Below are 20609 nucleotides of genomic sequence, written 5' to 3' on the forward strand. Positions count from 1 at the left end.
TATGGGTCAGAGAGGCCAGGAACCCTTCCGTGCCTGCTTCTCACCTAAGGACGCAGCTGGGGTTTGGAATCAAAATGAGAGCCACCTGGGGGACCGACTTAGCCCAAAGAACCGAAGCTAACCCACAGGACCCACAAGAGTGTGGGTCAGTCCATCCCTGGGCATCCTGATGGCCAGGTCTTGAGCCTCTCCCTTGGCTTGATCATTCAAGATCAAGGGCTCAGGAATTCCCTGGAGGTCCAGTGGTTAGGACTCCGTGCTTTCACGACCCAGGGCCCGGGTTCAGTCCCTGGTCGGGGAACTAAGATCCCGCGAGCTGTGTGGCGTGGCCAAAAAATAAATTAAAAAAAAATCAAGGGCTCACTTGGCCTAGACGGTTCTCTTCTCAAGGCAGGTGCTTGCTTGGAGTATACCGCAGACAAAATGCTACCGACAGGGGAGCAAACAGCCCCTCTGGTTAAACAGAGAGTCTAGTTCGGCTGGAGAGCAGTCTCTGTAGGTTTCCTCTTGTGGCCTGTTGTGCCCAAGAGTCGGGGGGTGGAGCTGGAATTCTGCAGTGAGTCTGCTCCATTGGGCCCAGTTTCTGAGAGGAGGCTAGAGATGGCACCACGCTATGGAGGAGGAGAGAGCCGGAGAGAGGCCCTGGGCTCTGCAGCTGACCTGGTGGCAGACAGGGGCGGTACAGGGCTGTGCTTGCTCCATGGCCACCTCCAGAGTAGTAGTTCTCAGTCTTAGCATGTATGAGAGTCGCTTGGAGGCCTCACTAACACGCAGGTAGCTGGGCCTCACCTAGTTCTGATTCAGCAGTTCTGGTGTGGGACCGAGAATCTGCATTTCCCCCCAAGTTCCCAGGTGATGCCTCTTCTGGTCAGCGGACCCACTTTGAGAACCACTGACCTGGAGACTAGAGGAGTAAGTTCCTGATCTCCTTGAGAATCTGAAGTTATGGACCATCTTTGCAGAAAAATGTAGGCATACACAATTTTACAGACAACTTGCAGAATGGTTCCCAGGCACCTCTTAGACCTCAGCATAAGGCCCCGATTGAGAAAACCACATCGGTAAAGGCCAAGGTCAAATGGAGACACCACTTAGAGGACTTGCAAAGGGCAGAAAGAGGATACCCGGTTAGCTGTATTTCTGGCATGGAGAAGAGACTGCCAGGTGAGCACAATGGAGAAGTTGCAGGGCCTGATGGGAGAGTATGACTCTGGGAGGCAGAAAGCCTGGTACTAGCTCAGCCTTGACCACCAGTGCCAGTATGGCCAGGCCCACATCTTCATGTCAGATGAAAGTGAGGAGCTATCCCAGCCCCTAGGTTCCTTCTAAGATCTTAACTCACAGGGTCTTAAGGCACTGCAAAGTCACAAGACCTTGAGATTTTTAAAACCTCAACTTGTACCCCAACCAGAGCTGAGACATCCTAGCCTGGCTGGGACTTGCTTCTAGAAACTGAATGTTGTAAATCAGCAGGTTTCAATGTCTGGCCATATTGGGCTGGGATTTGCTTTATTGGATGGGATTAGTGATTTAGATCCTCCTAGGGAGAGACAGGCTCTGAGGAAGCAGAGGCTGCCCTATGGGAGCAAGGGCCGCCTGGAAAGCCCCCGTGTCCCAGCCCCCCTGGAGCCCAAGCTCAGGACAGCCCAGAGAGAAGAAGTGAGGCTGTGAATCTGTTGGGATCATTCCATTTCCTGCCCTGATGGAAGAATGAGATAGGAACAAGATAGACTGTGGACATGAGGGAAGGCAGTTTCCACTTGTATGTCAGAATCACCCCGCAGAGCCGGAAACCCTTGCCCTCTGGCCCGTGCTGTTGCTTGGAACTGAAAGGTCCATTTCCAAAATGACGCCCAGCACAAAGGGTCTTCAGCCCAGGACGCCGATAAGCCCTAGAAGCAGCCACTGCTTGCTTTTGTCACGGGCCTCTAAGTGGGCAGGAAAGATCAAGTCAAGGGAACCATTTGGAGGGACAGTGTCAGACCTAGGTGACTGGTGATTGGAGGTGAAGGATGGAGGGTGGGACAGCAGAAATTCAGAAGGGCGTGGCCTGCGCGGGTCACCCATGGGGCTCTCTATGGTTTTAAAGTGCAGCAGGATGGACTAGTTGATTCAACTCAGTCAGTGGGACTTGAGTGCTACATGCTTGGGCCACACAGAGGTGACATTCCGCCTGCTTGTTGGGGAGCCCTGGAGGTAGTCTGCTGCAGAGGCTCCGGTGGAGGTCAGGAGTGTCCTGGAAGAACCAGAGAGAGAGAGACGGGTGGTGATTCCGGAAATCTGGCTGGTCCCCACGCTGGGGATGGTGTTTTCTGAGCGGGCCTTGAAGGGTGTGAGAAAGGGTATTCTAGAACGGAGGGTTCTGCAGTTAGCAAGTGTGTAGCCCCGACTGCTTAGGCTGTGTTCTGGGAACCCCAGTAGGTTTACAATGGGAAGTACTCAGGGGGAGGGAGTGTAGGGGCATGAGTGGTGGAAGACCCCCATCTGGGCTCTATCACGGCGGCCTTGCGTGCCTGGCCGGGGAGGTGATGTTTTACGTCAGATGTAGTCATAGCTGTGGAAGGTTTTAGGGCATCGGAGAAGCCTGAACTCCTTTGGGTTTGGGAAGAGGGTTAATGAGTCTGTTGGAAAGAATCCGTAGGATCCTAGGAGTTAGACAGACATGACTATGAATTTCAGGCGTTTCCAATTACAGCCGGGTGACTTTTTGGCTAGACCACTGAATCACGAAGAGCCTCAGTATCCCCTGTGGTGAAAGGGGGAGAGTAGAGCTTCCCTTGCAGCGAGGTTTCTCAGCCACAGCACTGTTGATCTTTGGGCCAACGAGCCTTTGTCCTGGGGGCCGCCCTGTGTGTTGTAGGGGTTGAGCAGCAGCCTCTCAGCCTCCATCCCCAAGCTGTGCTAACCGGAACGTCTCCAGACACTGTCAATACCCAGAGCTGCCCCGAAGCAGGAACCACTGCCTTACGGGGTGGTTGGAGGATTGGACACAACCTGAGTGAAGTGCCTGGTACAGAGCCAGGTGCCAAGGGTGCTGAGCTGATGAGCACGCTGTCGGCAGAGGGGAGGGCCCCTGGGAGTCTCACTGTCATAGTGAAACCACTGAAACCAGTAAGGACAGAAGGACGACCTAGCTGGAGACGTCTAGGGGTGGGCCCCACAGGGTCTGCCCTCCACCAGAAGGAGGAGCATAGGAACCTCCCAAGGTCCTAAGCCTGGGTGGCTGGGAGGGCAGAGGTTTGACCCACAGGAGAGGGACCAGTTTAGGATGAAAAGCTGTGGCCTGGCCCCCTTGAGCCCAGGCTGCAGGTGGTCATCGAGGGCACTGCCCAGAGCAGCAGGAGGTATGCAGTCCAGGGAAGCTGTGTCTGCAAGAGGCTGGGGACCTCTGCCCTTCCTTGTGGTTCCTACACCCCCCCGAAGCCCAAAGGCTGATTGAACACAAGGCCCCACATGGGGCCTGGAGGAGGGAATTGAAGTGTAAGGCACAAGAGGGAATAAAGGACAATTAGTGGATCTGGTGACCAGACATCCCCAGCTTCTGAGGGAAAGCCACTCAGAGAACCTTGTGGAAACCAGAGCTGCCAGCAATGGATTTTCCTCTTGGGCTGTTCTGTAGCAGATAAGCCAGCACCCCACTGTCCTCAGGCTACCAGAGCCCAGGGCATGCTCCCTGGCCAGCCCCCTGAGGCCATGACATGGGGCAGATGCTGGTGGGCCTGTGGTCCTTGGTTGGGTCAGCTGGACCTACCCCAGGGGCCCACGGAGGGGAGGCACGTATGTGTTTTAGGGGGGCACAGGAGGTAAGCTGGTACATCTTTCCTGCCATAGGAGAAGGTCTTCAAGAGCGTGAGAGTTCTGAGTGCAGCTGCTTGTACGGCTAGGTGGCATGTTTCGGTACCTAAAACCTGTTCCCTAAGAAATAACAAACCACCCGTCGGACATCCCCCTTCCTCCCTCCCACAACTTCAAAAGAGGACTACAAAAAAAAAAAAAAAAAAAAAGAGAGAAACACCTGAGAGACCAAATAGAGGCCTCATGCCCTCACCAACCCTGTGCCCTGGAGGAGAGAATCCCATCCTGCATCATCTTCCGCCGGGAGCGCCCGCTCTCAGGAGCGAGCTGGCGTGGCCGCGCAGGGGAGCGTGTGTCTGTGTGTGATGTGCCTTCATGCGTCACTCTATTTATGTTGTTCGCAGCCCAACGGTAGCGGCCAGGGCAAAGTCCCGGGGTCATTTTTGCTACCACCGCCGCCTCCAGTGGCCAGACCTGTGCCCCTTCCTATGCCTGATTCCAAATCCACCAGCACTGCCCCAGACGGCGCCGCCTTGACTCCTCCATCACCTTGTAAGTGGACGATGAAACCGAAACCACAACGCCCAGCGTCCCCAGCCCATCCAAACAGTCTCCACTGCAAAAAGAAAAGCCCCCTCCCGCACTGCCAAAGCCCCCCAACCCAGAGTGCCACGGAGCCTCCCACCCGGACAAGAGCAGAGCTGAGCCCCCCAACCACGGCCTCCTGGGCCTTAGTTGCACCAGCCAGCACCCCACTAGCCCCCCTGCCCGCCCGCTGCTCCCAGCTGGGGCCCCTGGCCCAGGCCCCTCCGGGGGGCGGGAGAGGGAGCACAGTGGGGCACACAGGCCAGGGGTGCTGGCCGGGGGGGAGGGGGGAGGGGAGGCACAGCCATGCCATCTTCATGCCTAATTGCTGTTTTTTCATTTTTTGTTTTTTCGTTTTTTGATTTTTTTGTTGTTTCGTTGTGCCCCCCCCCCCCACACCAAGAAAATTAAATGTGACCACAAGGCGACGCCACCACCATCCCCTTTTTGCCTTGCCCCCCTCACCTCCATTCTGGGCCCCTCAGGCCTCTAAAGGTGCAGCAGGCCAGCCCCTGATCCCCTCCCCTTCAGCCTTCAGTCTCACATTTGGTTTCTCGTTGTTCCTCTTTTTTTTTCCCCTCCTTCCCATCCCTCTCCCTTCCCTCAGTTTCTTCCCCAGGTTGGATGTTCCAAGGACAAGGAAGGGCTCTGGGCCTTGGCTTACTTCATCTCTTTCTCTCTCTCTTTCTTTTTTTTTTTTTTTTTTAAAAACCGATGACAAATTTTGTCAAAGGGAAGAGAAAAATCTGAGTTGAGAGGCCCAAGCTAGACCCGACGACGCTTGAAGGACAGGAGAGGCGGAGGGTGGGCGGCGTGCCGTCTGTGGGACTGTGGGCGGGGGGTGGGCAGCGCTTCGGGCGCTCTGGGGGCTGGCAGGCCGTGGGCCAGGACTTCGGGACAGCGGCGGAAGGGGTGGCCCATCTCACCACTTTTCTTCGTCTCGCGCTCTCTGTCTCACCTTCTTTTTTCTTGGTTTGAGTTCTTTTCCCCTGTCCATCCTCTTCATGCCATCTTCTCATCTGCATTCGCCACAAGACACGAAGTCATGGTCATGGTCATTGGAGGTGGGCAGGGTGGGAGAGGGGGAGCCAGGCTGCGGGGTGGCTGGGGGCCACTTATGGACAGACTCTGGTGAGCACGGGGTCCCTGGGGTGTATCTGGTGCAGGGAGGGGTGGGGTGGGGGCTCCCAGTTAGCTGTGACTCTCCTCATCCTCTCTGGGGGCATCCTTCCTCCTGCGGGTGCGGCGCCAGTCCCCTCCCATAGGGCTCCAGCCGGACAGCCCAAGAAGAGCTCCTGGGTATTTGGCCCATTTGCCCCCCCAGACCCCAGAACAGTTGCCCCTGGTGCCCAAGCCCTGGGGCTCTGCCAGGCCCTCTGGCCTCCTCCTCCTCTTGTACCTCGGGTCCCTGGGAACCGCAGGACCATAGGACCTGGCTCATCCATCAAAGGAGGAGAATGTCTGCCGGGCCTGAGCCTTGCCACCCCTGTGCTTGAGCCAGCAGCCAGCTCCCAGACCCCTCTCTGACCCTGACCCACCCAGCTCAGCCCTCTGTTGGGACCCTTCAAGTTTCCCAAGCCACCGGCCCAGTCCTTGGGCCCAGGGTGGTAAGTGGTGCAGCACCCAACTAGGCACCCCAGTTGGAGGGGTGGCCTGGCTGAGATGGCCTTCTCCAAGCAGGGTGGGGCCAGTCTGCCAGAACTCCCACCCTCCCAGGCTCCCTCTTCTCCAGACCCAAGAGGGCCAGTAGGAAAGCAAGGGTACTTGCTTCGGGTGCTCTGGGAGGAGGGGTATCCCTGGCCCTGCCTAGTGCCTGTGTAGGGGACAGAACTGGGTCTGTGGGGCCTCAGCTGTAGCCTCCAGGGCCATGAAAGAGGATGCCTGGCTGCAGCGGAGTGCCAGGGGTGGGGGACTGTGTGCTCCTGGTCCAGTGAGAGGACGGGGGGCCCCTCCGGCCTGTCCTTCCCACTGCCAGCTTAAGCCCAGGCAACATGGTCTAACCTAGCCTCTCCCTCTCTCAGCAGTCCCGAAGGGCAGTGCCCGGGCAGGCTCCAGGTCCTCACGGGGTCTCTCCCTCTCTCCCCTGCTCCCCACAGCATTCGCAACGACAGGCGCCGCCTCTGCCAACCGGTTTGTCAGCATCGGACCCCGGGACGGCAACTTTCTGAACATCCCACAGCAGTCTCAGGTAGGAGGCCCTGCCCGCCAGGTGGATGCAGGCAGGGTTGGGGGCATCTTGGCGTCAGGGAGGAGGCAGGGATCCTTGGGGCAGTCCGGGAGAAGAGGCTGGGGCAGGGCTGGAAGGCTCAGGCTTTTGCATGCCCAGCTGAGCCTGCCTCCCCAGGCAGCCCCCAGGCCCCCTGGCTAATCAGCTAATTGGATAATTAGCTCTGACAGCCCTGGCCCTGGGGAAGGCAGCCAAGGACCCAAGGCTAGAGGCGCTCTGGGCCAGGCCTGGTGGAAGCAAAGATGGAAGCAGGAGGCTCCATCCGGAGGAGGACAGGGTCTGCCTTGTTGCTTTCCTTTTGCTCCGGCTGGATGCCCTAGCCCCTGGCCCTCCCCTCTTCCTTGGTTTTGGGTGGGCTGGGTCGGGGGTGGAGGAGGGACAGAGGCGGCCTGGTGGGCCACGTGCCCAGAGACTCTGGCACCGGGGGTAAGGCAGGGCTCAGAGCCGCCCTGGAGGGGCGGCTCCCCCACGTCCTGTGAATCCTGTTAGAGGGGAGGCCAGGCTGCTGGAGCCCCCAGTCCTGCTGCCGTCTGCCCCCAGTTCTCACAAGGAAATGCCACCCCTCCAGCCTTCCTGCTGGAGGCCCCTGGACCTGGTTTTGCACAGGCATCTTTGCAGCCACATGCACGCAGGCCCTCTCCTCCCTGTGCCTGTCCCCCGGAGGCCGGGAATAGCCTGTAGAGCCCAGGGCCCTCAGGGCTCAGGGACCAGCCTCAGGAGCAGGGCAGAGGCAGCGTTTACAGTATGAGGCTTCCGGGGAATGGAGGGGCGGGGAGCATGCAAATATCTTTTCCTTTTGCCCGTTTTACAAAAACACACCCTGTGAGCCCAGGGCCTTGGAGGCTTCCTCAGCCCTGGGGCCACCGCCTTCAGCTCCTGCTCCCTCCGTGCTCTGAGGCCCAAGTCCAAAGAAAGTTGGTGGATGGAAGTTTTGTGTGTGTGGTTTAAGGTTTTGTTTTTTTCCCTTTTCCTTTCCCTCCCTAAAAAAAAAAAAAAAAAAAAAAAAGAAAGCCAAAAACTTTGTCAAACTTCAAACTTCAGAGCTCCCTAGTGGCAAGGAGGGGAGGGGAGGAGAACTTCAACCCCCTCCAGCTTCCCACCCCCTTTCCCCAGAGTCACGTCTGACCCGTCTGGTTTCCAGGAGCAACCAGACATGATGTAACACCCAGATGAACTTGAACTTGGGGGTGTTGAGAAGAAAAACAATGGCTCCGAGCAGGGGCTGGAGCCAGCCCCCTCCGCTCTGTGCCAGGGAGGCCAAGAGAGCCCTGCTGGTAGAGGGCAGGAGGGGGTGCCAGAGGAAGGGACAGCAGGAGGGCCTCCCCTCCTGGCTCTGGGCTGGCACCAGGCGGCAGGGCTCCAGTGCTCCTGCCTGCCCACCCACCCTCCCTCCCGCTGTCCGCCCTGCAGCTCTGACTGTACATTCGCTTGCTCACTCTCGGGGACCACTGCCACGAGCCCTCCCCATTCACCCCGTTTCCGCTTCCACATGCTTTCCCTTCTTCACTTACTCTGCTCACTTTGCTTGGATGTTGGGGCCAACTCAGAATCTGAGGCAAGTTTGGGAAACAGTTTTTCTTCCCCTTGTTCCTACAAGGAGCCCTGGGCTGGGGCCCTGAGCAGGCAGGTGTGTCTGGGGATGGGGGTTGCGGGGCCGGAGGCGGACAAGCCGAGCCGGGAGCCCGGGGGCCTGGGGGCAGGCAGGCGGCTGCGGCGGGCGCAGGGGGTCCAGTGGGGGGCGGTTTCCACAGTAACCAGTGACTTTAGCTGATCTCTGGAGCACCAGATGGAGAGAGAACAATAGAATGAGGGAAGAAAAGAGAATTTTACCAATTTTGTCATTCCCTGGGCAGCGCTTTTTACTTAGTTTTAATCAATTTTGGACCTGGCTCAGGAAGCAGGGAGGGGTGAGCAGAAAAAGCCGCTCTGTGCTTGGCAGCAGATCCCCCGTTTCTGGGACCCGTGGGGAGGCACGAGGGAGTCCCGTTGGAGTTGTCTTTGTCCCTAACTCCAGGCCTGGAACCAGAGTCTTCCTCCTCTGAGGGGGGTGGGGGCCCTCAATCTGAGGACTGGTGGTTGTCCCCCCCTGCCACTGTGCAGCTCAGGAGACCCCAGCGGGGCCAGTCTGGGGCCTCGGCTTGGCCTGCCAAGGGCAGAGGGGCCAAGCAGGTCCTCCCTGTCCTGGTTGTCCCCGGCCTCTTTTCCCTCACAGGAAGGGGGAGGGGCAGGCGCACAGCCAGGGTGATGGTGTAAGGGTTCCGGTGTTGTCTCCCCTTGGGAAGGTGGCACGGGGATGTGTCCCAGAGAACACTAACACCCGAGCCTGCAGGGACAGGGGGCTCACCCAGGCAGCTCCCCCATTCCTCGGGCCAGGACCAAAGCCTGGGAGCTGGCTGCTGAACCAGCCCTCCCCCAGCCACTCTGAGAATGCCTCAGGCTTGGGTTTCCTCCACACCTTGCTAGACCCCCATGAGCCTCCATTTGGCCTAAAATCAGTCGATGGGGTTGGACTTTGGGCAGGTGCTCCAGGAGCTCCATCCCAGGAGGGCTCCTCTGTGCATGTTGTCCAGTACATGGCAGGAAGTGTAGTATCTCTGCCCACCCAGTAAATGCTACCAGTGCCCCCAGTCATTGTGGCAACCCCAAAACCCCCGTGTTTCCAAATGCCCTCCACCTGCACTATCCAGTGTGGCAGCCACTGGCCACATGTGGCTGTTTAAATTAAATAACTAGAGAAAAATTTAGTCCCTTGGTCACAGTAGCCATATTTCAAGTGCTTAGAAGCCATGCATCGTTAGTGGCTACTGCATTGGACAGCACAAATAGAGAGTATTTCCATTGTCCCAGAAAGTTCTAGATGATCTCCGAGGCCCTTTCTATCTTCTTTTTTCCAGTTTTATTGAGATATAATTGACGTTTAGCATTGTATAAGTTTAAAGTGTACAACATAATGACATGACTTACATACATCACGAAATGACTACCACGGTAGGTTTAGTAAACATCTATGATCTCATATAACCAAGGCCCTTTCTAACTCTAAAACTTGATGTCTCCATCTCACGGTGGACAATGGCCTGCAGTTCCAAACCAGAGCCTGAGGGCTGTAGGCATAATCTGTGTGACCAGAACAAGTGTTTTAAATATTGGAAAATTTCACATGAAATTGTGGGGACTTTCAAGCTTCTTTTTTTTTTTTCAAATTAATAAATTAATTAATTTATTTTTGGCCGCACCACATGGCATGTGGGATCTTAGTTCCCCGACCAGGGTTCGAACCCGCACCCCCTGCATTGGGAGCTCAGAGTCTTAACCACTGGACGGCCAGGGAAGCCCCTCAAGCTTCTTTTGAAAATTTGGCTGATCTAGCCACCCTAGGCCCTCACCCTGATGTGGCAGCCTTGGCCACAGCCTTGGAAAGGTGCGGGTGTCCTGGTCACCACAGACCCTGCCTCCCTGTGAACACGCCACACATAGCAGTTAGGAGCATTGAGTGTGAGCTGCCCCCTGCATTTGAGTCCCAGCTTGGCCCTGTGGGCTGTGTGGCCTTGGGCACTTCAGCCACCCTCTCTTCACCTGGCTTCTGTGCAGGGCTGGAGTGAGGATAGAATGAGTCAGCACCAGGTGCATGCTCTGTAGTTAGCTGTGCTTGGCCTCTGCAGATCTGAGTCTGTGACCCAGAGCCGGGGAGAGGCCCCAAGATGCATTTTCAGGGACCACCCCCCACCATTTTGCCCCAAGGGTACCACCAGGCATACCCAGGAACTGTAGACCATAGAGGAGAACCCCCCTGCCCCGCCCCTTGGCCATGAGGTGGGGCCAGAGCCTTTTGTGGAGGGTTCTGCCAGGCAGCCCAGTTCCCAGGGGTCCACCCTAGGTGTGTTTTGTACTGAGTGGCTGCCAGAGCCTGTTTGTGGGAAGGCGGCGCCCCCTGCTGGCACCCTGAGGGAAGCGATGCCCACCCGAGGGAGCCTCAGGTCTTCCCCAGGGCGTGGTGCCCAGGAGGGTAGAAGATCAAACCCACTGGGCTACTGATCCCTTCCCCCAGGCCTGGGACTGCTAGGGACTGAAGCCACGTGGTACCCACCCCTCCCCAGAGTTTCAGGCTGTGGGACCTTAGCTGAGTTATGCAGATGCGAATTTCTGCTTTTAATCCAAAGAGACAGAAAGAAAACTCAGCAAGAAGCTGGGCTACCCCCCACGCCACTCCCCAAACCCCTCTGGGGACAAAAGCTGTAGCCTGGCATCCTCCCCCACCCTCCAGGACCCACACAAAAACCTAAACAATTGGAAAAATGGCCAGATCCCAGGTCTGTGCTTGTGCCAGTGCCAGCCACGGGGGTTCACCCGCTGGGCACGGTACCCATGAGAAGGCCAGCTGGACTCTAGCACCGGAGGCAGGGTCTCTTGGGGGGTCAGGATTCCCATAGGAGGGACCGACAGAGTGGGGCTGTACCTCTGCATGAGGTGTTGGGTGTCCTTGGCTCTGCTTGAGCTGGACCCTTCAGGGGCCTCAGGAACCAGCCTGGAGTCACAGGACCAGGTGGGGGCAAGAAGGGACCTGCCCCTGCTATTCTCAATATTGCCTCTTTTTTTGTCCCATTTCAGTCCTGGTTCCTCTGATAAGATCGACAAAAGAAATGGCAAAATGAAAAGAAGAGGTTCCTCAAAAGGGGGGAGAAGAAATTTTGAGACGTGGAAAAATCCCCCAGCCCAGCCCAGCCCCACCGAAAAGCAAAAATTAGACGTCGTCAGCCACTCAGCCCTTCTCTCCTCCAGCCCGGGGACCCCTGCAGGCCCCCAGAAGCAGCTCAGTTCTCGGAGAGCCTCAGAAGAGGTCTCGGTGGAGCTGTGCACCAGCAGCCAAGCAGAAAGAAACATGCAAAACGGACTCTGTCAAGTAGAGGACAGAAAGAAAGGATGCAGAACTGCCTTCCTCCCCCCACATCCCGTCCCGGCCTTCTGGGGAAGGAGCAAAATCCCCAAACAAAGCAACCAGCACAATTCTGAAGGGGCCTGTCCCCCACCCTCACCCTTCCTAGGGGAACCCCACCCTCGACTAGGGCCGGAGCTTCACTAGGGAGCTCAGAGGACCAGCTTGTAAAGATGATGGGGTGCAGATCCAGAGGGCTCTCCCCTCCAGACTCCACCCCCTCCCTCCCTCACTGCCTTTGCCTCTGGCTTCTTCCCCCAGCTGCTCTGGACTGGGTGAGGCAGGGTAGCCTCGATGTCCCTCTGCCCCACCCTCGGGCTAGAAGCCCCCCCCCCCGACCCCGGCTGGGCAGGGGGCATCTCCCGGAGCTAGTTTTGTGCTCCCAGAATGGAGGGTGTTCTACCACCCGACCCTGAGCTGCAGGGGCAGTTCCCCGGGCCCCAAACCCCTCTGTACAGTCCATAGGAAAAGGTCGGAATGCTCTAGACAGCCCATCCCAGCCTGGGACAGGTCCCCTCTTCCCTCTCCCCCAAGGCAGGCCAGGAAGGTCACCGTCCTGACATGCTACAAGTGAGGGGAGGTGGGCCCCAGGTTGCCCCCACACCCCAGCCCCGCATGCAGGTGCCCTCGCTCCGCCCCATTGGTCCCTGCCCCTGCCCCTACGCAGACAGCCCTGCTGTGGCCGGGCCGGAGAGTGGAGCAGAAAGGGGACCCCGGAGTCGAGCGAGGAGGACGAGGCAGCCGCCACTGCTGTCGGCTAAACCGCCACCTGCGCTAGGTAGGCGTCCTGCTTGCCGACTTTCAGTTCCTTTGGAGGGTGTTGGGTGTCGTCCTTTTTCAAAAGTGTTTTGGAGCTTTCTCTGCCCCCCCTTTCCCCCCACACCACCCCCATGGCCACTTCTCTCTGGATTTCAGCTGTAATGTCTTTACTCTTTATTTAGGGGTGGGGCATTCATTGTTTCGGTCTTTTGCTGTTGCAATTGGGAACTCCTCCGTTTGAGCAACTTGGGAACAATTTGGTTAACACACCACAAGAAGTAGCTCTCCCCCACCACCACCACAGCCCCCTCCTCCCCCAAGGGATGGTTGGGGGCCTGTCCAGAGGGTCTTCAGAAGCCCCCCTGGGAGGGAGGGGAGCAAAAGCACACCCAGCCCACCTCCAGGGTGTGACTTGGCCCCTCTGGCTTGTCTTTCTGTGCCTTACTCCCTCCTCCCTGCATCTTGGCCCCCTTCTGCAGTCCTTGTGCCTCTCTCTCTCTCTTTCTCTCTCCTTCTTAACTGTATGAAAACACAAAGTACAGGTCAGGATCCTCTGAAAGTCAATCAACCCAACGTTGCACCACATAGGGGTGGGTTATGGGCTTTATTTATTGTGAATCTAGTTTGTGAGGCTGTGGCCCCAAGCAAAGGGAGGGAAGGAGGGGAGGGAGGTGGCTGGGGAGGAGAGGAGAGCTCTTACCTGGGGCAAAAGGGGCCAGCTTGAGTGGTGCCTCCTCCCCAGCTGGAAGCCACAAGGTGGCTGGCCCCAGGGGTGGCTTTTGTTGGAAGTTGAGCGAAGCCCCTCCCCCATCCGCGTGCAGCCCTCGAGGAGGACCGGGTCTGAGAAGCAGGGGATAGGGGAATCCGCGGGAGCCTGGGGGTCGTGGGGAGTAGGGCGGGGGGTGGGGGGCCGGGTGGGCCGGGCGTGACGCGCGGTCAAAGTGCAATGATTTTTGAGTTTGGTTGGCTAAACAGGGTCAGAGCTGAGAGGGGAGCAGAAGGGACCCCTGCCCCCCTGCCCGGCCGCACACGCCGCTTCCCTCGAAGACAGTCGGGGCCGCGGGCGCGGTGGGCCCTCGGGGGCGGGGGTCTGCGGGGCGCCCGCCCAGGCGAGGTCGGAAGCTGCAGGCCAGCTGGGCCGGGGCGGGAGCGCGCCCTGCAGGGCTGCCGGGGTGGGCACGGGGGTTGGGGGCCGCTCCTTTCCTAAGTGTTGTTGTGAGGGGCAGGCGAGGGGCGACGAGGGCGACAGGAGATGTGGGGACGTGTTAGAAGAGAAAAAACCCACAAAAAATATATATGGGGGAAATGAACTTTTTTTTTTTTCATTGAACCAAGTGCAATGCATCAGAGAGTTTTCCTATCTTTGTATGTTAAGAGATTAAGAAAAAAAATTCTATTTTTGTTGTAATGTCCTCGCGGCTCTGGGGACGCTAAAAGAACCGGGCCTGCCCCGCCTTGTGCGGGGGTAACGAAAGCTGAGTGTTTTTTCCTTTTTTTTTTTTGTTCTTTTTTTTTTTTTTTTTTTAAGTCGTTTTCCTGCGTTGACGAGGATGATCTGGGGTTTTTATTTGTTTCGTCGTTCGTTCTCGGTTTCGGTGGGAGGGCTGAAGGAAATGTTCACATTTTAGAATTGAAAAAAAAAACAAAACAACACCTCGACATTAAAAAACCAACACAAGATCAAAAAGGAAAAGGACGAGAGAAAATTATTTTAAAGATAATTCAACATAAAAACCCTGGTGCTTCTTACATTATAAAGTACGTTTTAAAAAACCCACAAACTATTATACATAAGTTTATGAATCAATTAAATATCCTGCACTTGTTAGGAACACGCATATCCCTTCTTTGTTGAGTTTAACGGAACGGGACAGCGGCGTGCGCCCGGCGGCGGGCTGCTCTGGCCGCGGGTCTCCCCGGGCGTCCCCTCCCCGGGGCCCAGCGCCCCCTCCTCGCCCCATCCCCGTCCGGGCCCGGGGGCGCGGCGGCGGGTCCCCAGCCCCTCCCCCGCAGAGGTCAATGCCAACGAACAAACGTCCCCTCCCTCCCTCTCCAACCCGAGCGTCCTTCTTTGAGCCAGACGCCAACTTGACCCTCACCAGCATTATCAGGAGCGCGCTCAGCAAGTTGGTAGTTTCTCCCCTCCCCCCGCCCCCCCCCGCCCCCGCTTCCCTGGCGCCCGCGACTCAACATCACCCTCCTACCCCCACCCCGGTCACCCTCCGGGGAGTACGGGGAAGGCTCGACGCTCCAGGACAGGACCAGCCAAGCTGACAGGTCGATTCGCCCAGGCCCGCGCACGCACGCACGCACGCACACGGCCCCGCACACAGCCCCATCCTACCCTGCAACCAACCCCGTCGACTGCCTTACACACCCGCCCCCGCGCTGGCCGGCCGACCTAGTGCCTTGTTCTCACCCCCGTGCTGGCGGAGCGGACGCCGCGCTCTGGGTCCCAGAGGGGCCGGGTGGCTCAGACGACCCACCACTTCCCCACCCCGACCGTGCTGAACGGACACCCCCCACACACACACGAGAGAAAATAAAGGAGCAATAAAGTCACGAGAACTTTCGTCCCCCAATCGAGAGCCCGAGGGGCACCCCAGCCCCGCCTCTGCTCCCCCCACCCACCCTTGGGGCGCCCCCCTCCCCCCGCAAGCCAGCCTGGGCCAGCCCCGCTTCGGCCCCGGGAGATCCGTGCGCCCGACCAGCACCAGCATCGCGGACCGCAAAGGCCGCCCGTCCCGTCAAACAAGTTTCTTCTTAGGCTAAGAAACGCAGTATATACGAGTATCTCTATATATAGTACTAATGGATTTGGTGTGCTTCCCCCTTAGCGTCCCCGTCCCTCCGCTCCTCTTCCTTCAGCCTGGTCTCCCCCTCTCTGCCCTCCACCCCCGTCTCTGCACTGAGATACATAAGAAACAAGGGTAGTTTACTGTCTGTTTTGTTTTCTGGGTTTTCAGTGTCCTAGCGGAATGCAAGTAGGCAGCCAGCCCGTACGTTCCCTCTCCGCCCCGCCCCACCCCACCCCGCCCCGCCCCCGTCACTGCGCTTCTGTTATACCATCTTTGCCTGACTCTCTCCGGCTTCTCCATTGAATGGCTAATGTGTATGTGAAATAAAGAAATAAAGAAAAACAAAAGCAAGAGCGCCTGAGCCTTCGCTAACGCGATCGTGCGGGACAGTTTCGGGATGGGTGGGGTGGGGCCACCGCATGCATTCTGCGCCTCTCTCCTCCCGCCAGGCCGGCGGCCGCCACCGTCGAGGAGCGCGTATCTCTTAGTCTCCGGGAGGGGGCGCCGGTGAGAAAGGAGTAGGCTCTCCGGTCCCTCCCCACCTCCCTCGGTGACCCCAGCACGGAAAAATGCGGCACCACTTGGGTCCGATGGCCGCTCTGACGTGTTGGTTCCCAGACCCCTCCCCCGGGAGGGGTACGCGGACAAGGCCACTTCCAGCGGGCGGTGGGCGATAAAAGGGTCTGCAGGGCCCCTGGGGGCGACGGTCGCCCTTCCAGACCCCCGGGCCCTTTCCCCTGTAGGGGACTCTTCACTGGTCCTTCTTCGGGGGAGTCATCTCCAGAGCAGGCGCTGAGCATCGTCCGCCCCTTCCTGGACGGCCCTGGGCTGAGTTCCCAGTGCCCTTCGGCTCAGAGGCGACACCATGGAGGTCATCGCACCTCCGGACTCACAGCCGCTTTTTCTGTCTTGATGGGTCGGCCCGCCCCACCGGGGCTGCCATCGGGGCCGCCTGGGGGCGCGGGCTGCGGGCGCGCCACCACCTCGGCCCTGCGACAAGGCCCGCGGCGGGCGCCGTCGTCCAGGGCTCGGTGCGCCGGCCGTTTGCGGGGCCCTGGAGGGGCGGAGCCTGCGGCCAGAGCCGCTGCCTGGTCGCGCAGCAGCCGCACCAGGAAGCCGATGTATTTCATGGCAAGGCGGAGCACCTCGTTCTTGCTCAGCTTCCGGTCGGGCGGGTGCGTTGGCAGCAGTTTCCTGAGCTCGGCGAAAGCGCCGTTCACGTTCTGCTGCCGCCAGCGCTCCCGACTGTTGGTGAACACGCGCCGGGCCACCTTCTGGGGCTGGTGCCCTGAGGACGGGAGTGGCAGGGTTGGCGCCATGGCCCGGGGGAGGCAGGCACCCCCACCTGCCCTTACTCCAGGCTCCCAGCACCCTCATGGGACTTCAACCCCGGCGGGGGGGCTGGGGCTTTCTCCACCCAAGGGATACACACGTAGGATCCACGTGTAGCTCTCCTGCCAGTGAGCAGACCCCCGCAGCCCCACCTCTAAGCTGCCCAGACAAGGACTATCACAGGTCCAAGCTGCAGACAACTGAAGCCTTCTGTACCTCTGTCTACACCTTGATGTCAACGGCTGAAATTCTCTAGGGAATGTGGCTGCCAGTCCGGGGAGCTGTCCCTATGGTTCTCATTCTCATTCTGAGAGTTTCTCTCCCTGTGATTGTGGTGCTGTTCATGTCTCAGGTGGCCTTGTGAACTCCTGGTATATCCAAATGGCTGTGGTGTGTGATCATTGCCATGTGGTTGTTCTTGTGTGGCTAATTCCTGTGTGGCCATGGACCTCAGTGGCTGTGGTTGTGTATCTGTCTCCTGTGTGGTTGTGGTCCTGTGGCTCTCTCTTGGACGGCTGCTGTCCCGTGGCTGTTTCCTGTGTGCCTGTGCATGTGCGTGGCTGTCATTTTGAAGCCCCCATGCCATGCTGTGTTTTGCCGTGACTCTTTGCGGCTCGTTGGGTGACTGTGCTTGTGTGGAACTGGCCGTGGGTCTGTGGTTTTGCACGTGGGTGTAACCTGCCTGAGTACTGAGCCCCTGTGTGGGCTGTCCTGTGTATGTCTGTGTGCAATGTCACCTAACCTTTCCCTGTGGAAGGTTATGTGACAGACGTGGGCCCCAGCAGAGATGGCTGGGCGAACACAAACCCGTACTCACCCTCAGCCAGCTCCAGCTCACAATGGCTTGGTCTCCGCTTCAGCCGGCTGCTAGGGAAGATGCTGAAAGGTCCTGCCGGCCCAATGTAGAGGCTGTAAGGGGTCGTGGGTCACTAATGCCTTGTGGGTAAGGACCCTGACCCCGGATTCCCCCCAGGCCCCAGTCCCCCACTGACCTGTTGAGGAAGGGGTGAGGGTGGTAATGCAGGGCCAGGGGCGGTGGGGCGGTTCCCAGGGTGGAGAGTTGCAGCAGCGGGGGACGGAGGGTGCTTAGTTCCGTGGTGGCCATGGCTGCCCCTGGGGGCCTGGTGTGGCCCAGGCTGATCACTGGCACGCCAGGGGGCAGCCTGGGTGGCGAGGAGCCTCTGTGGCCCACCTCCTCCGCCTTTGGGGGCCCAGGCGAGGCAGGCTTTGGGGGTGGGGCAGGCACTGGGCTGGGGGCACACACCATCTTGGCCTTCTCGGTCATGGTGGGGCCCACCTCTGCCTGGGCCTCGGGCGGGCACATGGACCCCGAGGGGGTGCTCACCTGTGGGAGGAAGGAAGCCAGTGGGGAGGAAGGAATCAGAAGCCACTCCCCACCCTTAGCCCAACAGAGCCCTCAGATGGGAGGAAGAGTGGAGGGGATGGCAGTTCAGTGGGCAAAGGCAGATGCGGGGTGGGCCCAGAAACTACCAGGACATGGGAGGGGGTCCAACACAAGGACAGGAGGTGCCCACTGAGGTGCTGGGCAGCACTGAGCTCAGCAGTGCTGCTTCTGAGCTGGTTGTGACCCATGAGGCCTTAGTTGTACAGCCCCTGAGCAAATTTCCCTCCTTCCAGAATCCCCTCTCGCCTGGAGCCTGGAGGGAAGGGCAAGGCAGGGAACCCATGATGGACCCTTTGACCACAGGATGCCCCTGTAACCCTCAGATCTGATCCCAAGACCCTTCATTGACACCATGGACCTTGGAATCCCTCCACGACTGACTGACCCTTCACTGACCACTGCCCCCTGGCTGACCATGTGGCCCTCAGCTATAACCCCGAGGCTCTTCCCATTGTCTCCATGTCAGACCCTGAAAGTCCTCCATAATCACTCCAGTGACCACGCCCCCACCCGCTGAAAATGTCCCCTTTCCGAACCCTGTGACCCCACTGCTGACACTGAGTCCAGGTGCTAACCCGACTGCCCAGCACAGAGTCGCGCCCCAATCCGCCCTCTGGCTCTTGCGTCCTCCCACCCTCCCCAGCCCCCATCAGTATCCACCCCTTTGCCCCCTGCTTCCACATCCCCGTTCACTCTTGGCCTCATGGCCTGGCGTGTCCCAGCAATGTCTGGGAATTCCTGGCCCCTCTGCCCTGTCTTCCCTAGCTAGGTCCTGGGGAAGCTGGCCTGGTCTTTCACTTAGTGGGCCCCCTAGATGAATGAAGGAAGGAACGAATGAATGAATGCAGGTGGGTCCGGGATCCCCCAATTTCAGGCCCACGCCACTCTTACCCCAGCACTGCTCCGGATGCCTGCTGATGGCCGTGACTCTGTCCTTCAGGTCCAGGATGCGGTTCCGACCTCAGGCAAGGCACCGCCACCCGCTCGGGTCTCTGCGCTCCGCTCCGTGCTGCTGGCAGCCGGAGGCCCTGTCTGGGCCGCAGCATCAGGCCGCCCCTCTTCCTTGGCTCCCAAGGGCCACCGCGGCAGTGGCAACAGGGTAGGTCCCTCCAGGGAAAGTGAGCAGCTCCGGGCCGCCCGCCCTCTCCCCGCCCCTGGCGGCCGGGTTTCCTCCCTCTCACCCCTGGCGCAGCGGCCGGAGGATGCTGGGCCAGTGCAGATAAGGGCCTGGCTGCCTGGCCGCGCCTGATAAGGAGCCGGGCTGACCCCGGAGGAAACCAGCGGGCGGGGATCTCCTAGCGCGGGCCTCAAGTCCCCGCCCCCAGCCGGCACACGCAGGACTGACTGTCACCCCTCAAGGCCTCACCTTCCATCCCCCCAGGCACTGAAGGATCCCAGCCAGGGTGCACACCCCTAGGAGTGAGGTGCCCAGTTGCATGCAGAAGGGGCACTGAGGCAGGGATGGATGCAGTGGTCCCTATGTCACTTGGGTCTGTCCTCCAGCTTTGAATACCCCTTGCTGTGTCCGTGCTGATGGGGGTGGAGGAGAGCTCTTTCCGGCCCTGTTGGGGCCTCGTGACCCAGGGGCCCCCTTCTCCTCTCCTCACCCTGCCTGGTTCCTCTTTCTACAGAGTGCCTCCCCGCCTTTCTGCCAACCCCACCCCGGAGTGGGGCACTGACTGGAGGGCAGTTCTGACAGTTTGGCCTTGGGTGTCCAGCCTAGGCAGGTGTCTTGGGCCCCCCCTGTGCACTATCCACACCACCTTTCCAGGCCCAGGAGGGTGAGAGGAAGTGCCACAGCTGGGGGAGATTTCCTCCGATGCCAGAGCTGGCAGAACCTTCTAATAGGTGCCTCCTCAGCAGGTCCCCACAATCCTGGGCCTCTACGTCACAGGATCACATAGCCCCAACTCAGAGGTCCTTGGCCCTCATCCCACAGTGGGGGTCACTTCAGGGTGGACGGTGATAAAGAGGCATTGGGTAAATATCTTGGAATGGTGGTAAAGCTCAAGATCCTGCTGGACCTCACAAAGGGAGAGGTGCTGGGTACAACAACGTAAGCAGTGACAACACTGTCCCTTATCCCCAGCAACCTCCCACCGGGTCAGTCGTACTTTGCCCAGTGCATATCTGGGTGACTGCAGGAGCCCCAGGCAGGCCCTCAGCTGCCACCCAGCACCAAACTATCGCCCCCCTCTCAGGAATCAGGTGAAGCCCAGGACCCCACAAGCAACCTTCCTACTGTCCCAGGGAAGCAAGAGTACAGTTCTAAACAGACGAGTTAACTCTGGTATCCCTACAAGGTGGGTTCTGGAATTAGATTCATTTTACAGATGGGGATGAAGCAAGGTTAAGGGTGCTTGCAGGGTCCCACAGCTACCACGTGGCAGGCTGGGGATTCTGCCCCAGGTCTCTTCGTTAACGCTGCCACCCGCCCCTGCCCTGGGGGGGGAGGGGTTGCAGCAGGCTGCCGGGTGCCTCAGTGTGCGAGCCCGAGGGGCCGCAGGGCAGGAAGCACCTGGTCTGGAGCGGATGCATGAGGCGCCTGGTTCCGGTCCGGCTTCCGCCACCGGGGCCCTGGGGGGAACTGGGCCAGAGAAACCAGGCGGCGAGGTGGCGGCGGCGGGGGCGCGAGTCTAGAACACCAGCCTGCGCGCGTGCCTGCGTCCAGGGGGCGCGCCCACGCTGGGAGGGTGGGAGGAAGGGGAAGGGGGTAAAGGTCCCTGCGGGCGTGAGCGCACGGCTGCCGCCCCGTGGCCACCTCGGGAACGGCAG

The 20609-nt window shown here is 59.2% G+C and overlaps 2 protein-coding genes across 9 annotated transcripts in view; one reads left to right on the plus strand and one right to left on the minus strand.

Moving 5' to 3' along the window:
- The window catches only part of NFIX (nuclear factor I X), a 96151-nt gene extending 82962 nt beyond the window's left edge, over positions 1 to 13189 (plus strand). For 4 of the 8 annotated variants that reach the window (XM_036846093.1, XM_036846095.1, XM_036846091.1 and 1 more), the window contains 3 exons: positions 4200 to 4347; positions 6477 to 6568; positions 11216 to 13189. In XM_036846093.1, coding sequence (XP_036701988.1) covers positions 4200 to 4347; positions 6477 to 6568; positions 11216 to 11230 — 255 coding nt within the window. In that variant the 3' untranslated portion in view covers positions 11231 to 13189. The remainder of the gene's footprint in view (positions 1 to 4199; positions 4348 to 6476; positions 6569 to 11215) is intronic. The other 4 variants (XM_036846098.1, XM_036846094.1, XM_036846096.1 and 1 more) reach the window with 1 other exon arrangement.
- Positions 13190 to 13749: 560 nt separating this feature from the next.
- LYL1 (LYL1 basic helix-loop-helix family member) lies at positions 13750 to 19423 on the minus strand. Its single transcript, XM_036846100.1, has 4 exons — positions 18726 to 19423; positions 17422 to 17774; positions 17247 to 17338; positions 13750 to 16385 (listed from the first exon to the last, which is right to left on the minus strand). The coding sequence occupies exons 2-4, from the start codon at positions 17751 to 17753 to the stop codon at positions 15970 to 15972; spliced, it is 840 nt and encodes a 279-aa protein (XP_036701995.1). The 5' UTR covers positions 17754 to 17774; positions 18726 to 19423; the 3' UTR covers positions 13750 to 15969.
- Positions 19424 to 20609: the final 1186 nt, after the last annotated feature.

The sequence above is a fragment of the Balaenoptera musculus genome, chromosome 3 (genome assembly GCF_009873245.2).
Source record: "Balaenoptera musculus isolate JJ_BM4_2016_0621 chromosome 3, mBalMus1.pri.v3, whole genome shotgun sequence".
Taxonomy (NCBI): Eukaryota; Metazoa; Chordata; class Mammalia; order Artiodactyla; family Balaenopteridae; genus Balaenoptera; species Balaenoptera musculus.

Coding starts and splice junctions, on each gene's coding strand:
- LYL1 (XM_036846100.1), bottom strand. CDS start 17,753: ATGTGCCCGCCCGAGGCCCAGGCAGAGGTGGGCCCCACCATGACCGAG. Junction 17,339..17,421: donor CCTCACCCCTTCCTCAACAG/GTCAGTGGGGGA, acceptor GACCCCTTACAG/CCTCTACATTGGGCCGGCAG. Junction 16,386..17,246: donor TGAGCTGGAGCTGGCTGAGG/GTGAGTACGGGT, acceptor TCCCGTCCTCAG/GGCACCAGCCCCAGAAGGTG.